The sequence below is a fragment of the Zootermopsis nevadensis genome, unplaced genomic scaffold (genome assembly GCF_977971745.1).
Source record: "Zootermopsis nevadensis isolate Lab colony 2312 unplaced genomic scaffold, Znev_1.0 Znev_ptg000073l, whole genome shotgun sequence".
Classification (NCBI taxonomy): domain Eukaryota; kingdom Metazoa; phylum Arthropoda; class Insecta; order Blattodea; family Termopsidae; genus Zootermopsis; species Zootermopsis nevadensis.
The window spans coordinates 92014-101337 of NW_028259204.1; the positions used below are offsets into that span (position 1 = coordinate 92014).

The 9324-nt window shown below is 36.8% G+C and overlaps 1 protein-coding gene across 3 annotated transcripts in view; it reads left to right on the forward strand.

The window, feature by feature from the left end:
* Positions 1 to 9211, forward strand: part of LOC147871048 (kinesin-like protein KIF21A) — a 29573-nt gene extending 20362 nt beyond the window's left edge. For all 3 annotated transcript variants that reach the window (XM_087341416.1, XM_087341415.1, XM_087341417.1), the window contains 6 exons: positions 526 to 715; positions 3127 to 3324; positions 5052 to 5102; positions 5220 to 5420; positions 7786 to 7985; positions 8813 to 9211. In XM_087341416.1, coding sequence (XP_087197542.1) covers positions 526 to 715; positions 3127 to 3324; positions 5052 to 5102; positions 5220 to 5420; positions 7786 to 7985; positions 8813 to 9196 — 1224 coding nt within the window. In that variant the 3' untranslated portion in view covers positions 9197 to 9211. The remainder of the gene's footprint in view (positions 1 to 525; positions 716 to 3126; positions 3325 to 5051; positions 5103 to 5219; positions 5421 to 7785; positions 7986 to 8812) is intronic.
* Positions 9212 to 9324: the final 113 nt, after the last annotated feature.

The window sequence follows — 9324 nt, forward strand, 5'->3', positions numbered from 1 at the left end:
TTCCAGAAAGTGCATAGTCTTCTCTAATATTTGGACTGTAATTTTCTGATATATTTTTTTGTTGTCACGTGTGTGTTTTAAATCTACAGTTAGATTGAAGGGGTCTGTATTGTTGAGAACATACAATTCTAACAATCTGAACAAATGGAACTTCTTTTGATTTCTTTGCACATAATGCGACAGTGTTTTTCCATGTTATAATACATTTTATTGCAAACTGACTGCTGAAATTTGCATTTTGTCATTTGATGGGAAGATTTTACTTTCAAGATTTATCTGATCCTCATCTGCCTCGTGGCTCCGTCCAGTTGTAGAATGTAATCGTCATAATTGGTATTCAGTTGGGGTAACAACCAGCTTTCCAACATGTCCAAAAATGAGTCACCAGTCACAGTTGCACCATTCTTTTGTGTATATCCTGTATAGTGAAAGTACAGTTTTGTTTTTTGTGGAAAAGTAAACATAAGCATGTAAGAATGTAGTGTTGCGTAGTATGTGTGATTCACAAAGTTGTTTTTTGTTTAGGGCAAAAGGATGCTCGGCGAAGATGGCGTTGAGACCGTAAATGACATGTTTCATGAAAATACTATGCTGCAGACAGAAAATAACAATCTGAGAACTAGAGTAAAGGCCATGCAAGAAACGATCGATGTGCTCAGCAGTATGAACACCCACCTTCTGGCTGAAAGGGCTGTTGGTGGCTGGATACAAGCAGGTAAACTGAAGTGTCTGAGTTTGTCAGTCAATTTGCCTCTAGGTGAGCTGTCATAACATGTCGATGCTCTGAACATTCCAAAATTTCTCTTGTATTTGAGTCATTATATTCTTCTTTCTTTCACTCATTTCACTTATGTTCTGCTGTAACTGCACAGAGTCCAGTTTAATTACATTGGCTTCCGAATGTCTTCCCACTTAGATCTACCCATTTCCACACACTTGGTGATCACGAGATTTGGATGTCGTGGGGGTTGTCATTTATGTTCCAAAGTAAATTGAAGTAAATAAAAGTGTTTACTTAAAATTACTTTTGCACAGTGTTATTGTTGCTAAAAATTGAAAAATATTGCCTCAAGTATCAAAATCATCTTGAAGATATGAAACTTTAAAAAACATTGTTGCCATGTGACATTTACATATAACTTTAGTTCCTGCAATCTCGTAACACAAAAGTCCTGCCATCTGTTACACTCTGTGGTACTACAAATACTTCCTCTGAACATTAGAGTCATCTGTCATGGCATACAACTTCTTATGGCAGAGAAATTGGTCTGTTGGAACATCTCGTAAGCTCTGGGTGTATATATGTGATTTCTACATGTGAGGCACTGGTCAGGTCTGGATATATCCGTTTTCCACTCAGGAAGAGATAATGGACCAAAGAGCCAACAAAGGAGACTTTTGAGTGTAAGTAAGGAAGTTAACCTATTAGAATCATGGCTGTCAGAATTAAGAACAATTTGTAACTACAAAATTTTTCTATCCCAGTGGGATTGACTCTGATGGTGGTAGGTGATAAGAATGGCTCTGATTCCTGTTGAATTTTTTCACATGAGAGGGGTGCAGTAACATGGCGATTGCCTCTTGAGAAACACATGTTATGGAAACTACAAATCGGTTTACATTATAAGAAACCAAAATATCACAAACACCAAAATTCAGGTTCAGGGATTTAATAGCCATTACAGTTGATGCCTCTCGCAGTGGATATATCCATACAAACATGGAAAAAGGCTTTGATACACATGAGAGCTTAAGAGTTGATAGACTATGAATTGGGAAATTTACCAACAAAATCAATGAATAACTTTTCAAGAGGTTGGCTAGCAATATCTGAACCCAGCATACGGGCTTTATGTTGGAGAATGTCTTTTGAGATAGAATACCCGAGTATGGTCTCATGACTGTCAGACTTAGACAGCCTTAGAGTATCGTCCGACCTCTGATGAGAGCTAGTATCGAAATGCAGCATGAGAAATCTAGTAAAATAGGAGCAACCAAAGGAGAAAGGGTGTCAGTAACAACATTTTGAGTGCCATGAATATGATGAACCGCAAACTTAAATGGCAAAAGTTTGATTACCCGGTGAGCTATTGTACCGAGCTGATGGTGGTGCAGAAGACACCACTTTTGGGCCTGATTGTTGGTTTCAAGGTCAAATTCAACGTGTTCATGATATGACCTAAACCTTTCCAGGCCAAATGAGAGAGCAAGACAGTCAAAGTTCAAAGGCCAGAAGTTTTCTGTCCTGAGGAGACACAGTCATGGAGGCATATGCAATAGGCTGACAGTCATTACAAGGGCCTTATAGATGAATCCTCACTTGAATAATAGGATAATGAAGGGGAGAGAAGGGTAGGATCAATGGGGAAGACATGCTATACGATTACTCACAGTTTCTAACTCAGCCCAAACAATAATTCGTATGTCCCAAATTCAGTGCGACAACCGTACATCAATAAAGGTTTAATATGAAACAGAATGTTAAATCCTTGACAACAAATACTATATTACAATGTTTTAATCAGAATAACATACCCAAAAAGGCAACAAACTCAAGCACAAAATGAAACTTGAGGATCCTTTCAGTACAGGAGGAAACACAAAATGGTAGCCTCCATAAAATTAGGTCAGATGGATGACCAGACAGCCACAGTGGGAACCGTATATGCCGAGGTAGCGTATGCCGGGCAGAGTAACTTAACCAGAGCAGCACAGATTTTCGAACCACTAAGAATGCACACAGAGTTTAGGTCTGAAAGAACTGACCACGCCAGCAGCAGGAAGGCAAGTGTCACAGGAAGGGAAAGAGAAAGGAAAAGGTAGGGAGAAAGGAAGATGGAAAGAGGAAATGGCCAAGTTTGGCATTACAAGTTGTTAACATGTGTCAGCAGCTGCGGAGGGCGTCTTCATGTTTTCCTGCACGAGTCCCACTTAGTCCTCATGTGGCCATGACAGGTGAGTTGCCTGCTGATCTTCTAGTAACATTGCTCCTTATGTTGGTGTGGCAAGTGATTGGTTCACTGCATTACTCTAGATAAATCTTTTATAATTTACTCATCTGTGTTTTCCTGCACTGTTAGGTAATTGAGAGAAATGTAATTAATATTATAAATGTTCTGTTGGCAGGCAATTTTGACATAGCACTAGGCGATACATCTTCTGTGGGCAGCCTGATTGCTGAAGCAAAGAAAGGGCTACAAAAGGACATGGAACTGCTGTCTAGAAGCAGTAGAGGCCAGCAAGGGGAAGGTGATGATGGCAAGAAAAATGGTGTGGAAGATGATGCAGAGGGTGAAAGTGATAATACTGATAGTGAAGAGAAGGGTTAGTATGTAGGATCTGAGGTTTTCATGGCGGTCAGTCTAAGGATGGCTGTCTTCTGGGTAGATGCACCATGTAGTCTGGTAGAAGTTTACTGATGTTTCAGAGGTATTTGCTGTGTCCATCATCAAGAGACTCATCAATCAGATGATGGAGGCAGCAAGGACCTCTGAAACATCTGTAATCATGATTCTTACAAATGTTCCCACGCTTGGAATGCATGTCTTAGTGTAGTGCTTCTTCATCTTTGCTGAGTCACGGACCAATAAAACAGTCATGTATTTCCTCAGGACTGATAGGTATCCTGTCTGTCCCACAAATAAGAGTCTCCAAACCTACTAAATACTAGCATATTAACACATTTTTATTTACAATATAAAATCAGTATGTTTATGTGGTTTTACTTTAATTAGATGCCATAATAACTTTCACTGAATGTTTGCATTTAAAAAAATAATCCACAAAGATAATTTGTTATGTGTTTGTATGTTTGTATTTTCCCATTTTTGAGGTATGCATTGACTGGCTCCAATACTCTTTCCTTCCCGCTTGGCCAGAAAGAGAAAGAAATGTTAAACACAAGTGGTTTGATGATCGACAGGAAATGTAAAAGTAACTAATCAGAAAAATGTGATTTTTCTGTTGTGTTATTATAATGCTGACTATAATTTGCAGTTCAACTACAGTCACTGACCACCAGCAGTTCATGGACCACTGGTTGAGGTCATTCATTTAAAGAATCCTTTTAGAATAATGAAGATACTTTAACTCGAGTATTTAACACAATATGATGATAAATATTACTTTAATTTTCAAACCAAAGGTTACTTGTCACTACATATATTTTTCTTATTTTTGTTTAACAATTATTTATTTTCATCCGTCTTATCACAATATTTAAAATTTCTTATAATTAAGATAATAAAATATTATTGATGTTCCATATCGATTGATCGATTTACACTTTGGAACATCCTTTACACAACATGTTTCAGTTTTTATAAAACCATCTTCAGGTGTATAAGATTTTCGAACTTAAAACTCAAATATTATTCCATTTGGTGATGTTTTATGCCATTTGTTTTTCGAATTTGGGCGAGGTGTTGTCTTTTCTTAAATTTAATCAGATGTACATATCGGTCTGTAAGTAGAAGATTGAAAGAAACACTAAAGAATTTGAAAGAATTTATAAAAGAATTTAGAGAATAAAATGCAAAATATATAAATTATAGATAAAAGTAGCAGTAAGATATAAATAAAAACAAATAAAACATACCTTAGATGTAGGATTGATTGTATGTTCCGATATGTCCAGAAGTACGACTGTCATCGTATAGGTGTGGGTCAATACTGACTGTGGTTGCTTGTGGAAGGAGTAAGTGAAAGGTGGCTGTCGGGGTTGGGGTTAATGATCTGTAGTGCATTGAAGATGGGGTTATTAAGGAATATGTTATTGTCATTTAGACAAATGTTTTGTTTATATGTTTGTTGTATGTAATATTTTTCTATTGTATTCCTATGTTTTTTGTTTTGTACTATTTTTAATATGTCCATTGTTTCGTTTATTGTATTATATGCATGTCCTGTATTTAGAATATGTTTTGCGTATTTTTGTTTTTCTATTGTATTTTGGGTTACAAAAGAATTTCCCTCTCATTCCATTATTATGTCTTTAAATTGTCATATTACTTTTAATTTTGATGATTGAATATTTTTATTTATTATTGCAGCTGGTGAAAATGAAGAAGACAGTGACAGCGACACAGACACAGAGGATAAAGGTAAGCATTCCATTTATTCAAACTTTGGGCTCAAAGCATCCATAATTTTTCATGATTTGTTATGTGTATTACAATTATAAATGAAACATTTGAATTACGTCTGTGGTAACTTTTCAGATGAAGAAACTGCACGTTACGGTTTGGAGCTGGCGGAGTTGACCTCAGAGATCAACATCAAACAGAAGCTGATAGAGGAACTGGAACGGTCTCAGAAGCGAATCCAGTTTATGCGACAACACTACGAGGACAAACTTCAGCTTTTACATGAACGAATCAGAGCCACTCAAGAGGAGCGTGATACTGTTCTTTTGTCCTTCAGTGAGTAATTGATAAAAGCAAACAGACTGCTTCATTCTGACTGGAGATAGTATCATAGAAATTCATAAAACATTAAACACTTAATTGCATACTCTCACCACACTTTTGTTTGCGAGTTCCCTGCATTTCTTTTCTGTCCCGTGTCAGAATCTGTTGAGAGATTTAAAATTTTTCCCTGTGCATGTTAATTTGTAGGAACTTAGGGGGAATAACTCATATGTCTCCAGATTAGTCTGTAACATTAACTTTGGCTGAACAGTGATGAGGTAGGAACATATATTGTTTTCTCATTTTCTTTATCTGTAATTTTAATTATGTGTTTTGGCTACATAAGGAGGGTGATTTATTATATGAGGAAAAGATGAAAACTGATTTCATTCTGCTGCAGTAACAAACCAAAATAGGAGGTTGACAGTTTTAGTTGTTTTGTAGTGTGTGTAAGTGGGTTGGCATGCACACATCCACACACACAGGCAAGCGTAACTTACAAATGTGCTTGCATACTCCATGTGGTTTTAAGCTAACCTAACCTTTCCTAAATGGACTTCTCTTAACACAACCTGAACTAATATGGCCTAACATATATGAACACTTCAGCTGATTCTCCACTTATATCAGTATGAACCATGGTTATCATGGTAACCAAGGAAAATATTCAAATAATGCATAACCATGGTAATTATGGTAATCATTGAAAAGTAATGAATTCATATTTAAGTAGTTCTCAAGTTGGCCACCAGCTTGCAGCACCACAGTGGCCTACTGTGTGTGTGTACCTCACGATTTTCTATGTCTTTTTTATGACTACTATTGGAACATTCATAAGTACGATTTTGACATTCTGCAGAATGGCACAACCTCCGTACCAGATTTCTTTCCAGTCCATCCAGTGGTTCTCAGGTGTAATCAACTGGACAGACGGATAGATGTGACCAGCCCATAATGCATTTTTCCCATGTGCTTCGTGCAAGTAACGCATAATAACTGAGCAATATTGTTTGTGTCATTACTCTCATCAGTACTAAACAAAAGCTTTCAAATTGTTTTGCTTTGTTTCTGAGTTCATTAAGTAAGTCACTACTAATATCATTGTTGCACAGACAAACTTATAATGTGAGGAAAAAATTCTTTTTTGAACATATTTCTTGCGCTGTGTGTTGAAAATATTTTCTTATGAATTTCCCATCAGAAAGAAGTTTGCTCGTTAATCGGCAAGTGAGTAGCAAAATAATTTGCTTGCAGTGCAGAGGAACTATCACTCCATTGTTGTTACTCAGGCCCCCTTTTTAAAACCACCACTTGTTCTTTTTTCAGAGCACTGATACAGTTTTTGTATGTTTATTTGTGCTTTTAATTTTAATGTCTGACAGTATTGTATTCTTTCAAAACAACAGTACTCTCCCATTTGTAGAAACAAATTCAGATTGCGCTTTACTGTTTTTGATAAAAATGTTATGTATGGTATTTTCTTTAATGTAGCTCAATTTTCTTTAATTATGGTTCCCCAAAGCAACTAATGCCAAAGAAATGTGCGTTCTGCATACACTTTGAAAATTACATACCAGAGAAAAGAACTCATATAAATTTTGCAAAGAATGATATTTATGTCTGAGAAGGAAATGCCACATTTCTGTCTTGAAGCAAACAACAGTAAAGTCTTGAGGTTTCAGGTTCTCATGGTAGGAAGTCTGAAGATGGCTGTCTTCTGGATTGCTGTACCGTGTAGTCTGGTAGAAGTTTGCCTACATTTCAGAGATGCTTGCTGCATCTGTCACCCTGGTTATGGAGGCAGCAAGCACGTTTGAAACGTCAGTAAACTTCAGATAATACAGCATAACAACCCAGGAGAATCCATCTTTACTGTAAATTCGGTTGTGTCAACAATGCACATTGCAGTGAGCATGAAAATTTATGGTCTCAATTCTGCAATAAACACACCGTGAACATCTGTAGATGTTGGCTGACTAATAGGCCTACTTGAGAAATGCATTTTGACTTGAACGTGTTCTGGCAGTAACTTTGAAGATTACTGTCAACCCTAAGTACTGCATTTCTCTTGGAGAACCGGTTAGGAAATTCTCACTCCCCAAACTAGGTGGCACGTGTAGAATAAGTACTAATATTTGTTGTTATCGGCAGTCATGCTCTTGTTTGAGGTAACTGACCACTGCCTCACTAAATCTTTGTGAGGTCTTGACCACCTCTTTCTAGTGACAGGTTTCATATAGATTGTGGTTCATAGGTTGAAGACCCTTGATGTGTGTATGTGTGTGTACAGTCGACACCATAATGCATAATAATAATGAATAGCAAAGAGAACAGACCTTATTTGTCAACCAAGCTATGGTGCATGCCATGTTCACAGCTAATCAAACCAACAAACCAACTGAGAAAGAGCGGAAAGTACGTGATGAGTATGAACGTAAACTATCAGAAATGCAAAAGGAGATGAAAAGACTTCAGTCGGCAAAGAAAGAACATGCAAGATTACTTCGCAACCAGACCCAGCATGAAAACCAGGTGAAGGCACTGAAGAATGACTTGGCTGAAATGAAACTTGCAAAGGTGAGCTTGTTCTGATACTTTACGTATTTTTAAGATCTTTGAAACTTGTGTGTGTTACATTATAACAATCAGACTAAGGTTTTTCTTTCTTCTGAAAATAAACTACACTTAGCAATGCCATTTAAAATTACCGTTCTTGATATTGTCAGACTGTGTAAGTTGTTGTCTTTTAAGTTTGAATGCTGCACAGTCTTGTAGGTGGCTATCAGTGATTTGGAGGATTATGTCACCTCCATCTACTGGGTGTCTCTGAAAAGTTGGTAGCCAAGTACAGTTTTACACAGCATCATAACCCAGAGGACCACCGTTGACATCTTTACTGCTATGAGAATTTCAAATCTTGAACTGTTAGAGTACGTAGTTAATGCATAAAAGTAAATGAAAACTTAAGGGCAGCTTTATTATAAGTTTTGACAATTTTTACTCTGTAGTTGGACATATATAAATTATTATTATTATTATATTTTTTTAAAAAAGAAATGGCTTCTGCTTTTTAACTATTCAGAGAGGTAGATTCATCAGAGAATATTACTGTCCCACTGGTGATCCACACTGCTCTCAGAAAATGCTAGGCAGTGTAGTTGATATTCATTGGTTGAGTACAGCCATCACCACAGCATGTCATTTTCTGTTGATCACTTCTTCAGCACAGTAGAGTCTGACTGCTGACAGAGTTTTTAAATAAACTAGATAAAGGAAACATTCTGTCTTCAGAAAAATCAGATTACATATTGTTCTTTCTGCGAAGAATTTGATTAGGCCTGTGCGTTAGATTACAATTTATAGCACTTTTGAAAATGGGACTGTATCTGGCCTTTCATTCTCAGGTAAAACTCTTGAATAAGATGAAAGAAGAATCAGCAAAGCACAAGGATGTGGAAGTACGAAGGAATCGTGAAATTGCACAATTGCGAAAGGAATCTCGCAAAAGGGAAAACACGATTCGATCCTTGGAGGCAGAGAAACGGGTAAAAGAAGCAGTTTTGAAACGCAAGCACGAGGAAGTTACTGCTTTGCGCAAAATGCATCGTGGACCACTCAGCAATAAGGCCGTTGGCAGAATCGGACCTAGGCACGGTAGGTTGTTGGAGTATTTATGGTTATTTGATATTATATATACATGTTTATTGAAGGTTATGGCATGTTATAAATTTTTATTCTTCTATTTCCTTCCAGTTAGATCCATTGTATTAAATGACATATTACTCTGAGTTACTGCTTTGTGCAGCAAAATTTATCAGCATCCACAGCTGCCTGTAGTGCCATATGTGGGACTAAATAATAAAATTTTGTTGAATTTTGTAAATCATACACACTCTAGTGTGGTATAGGTGATATG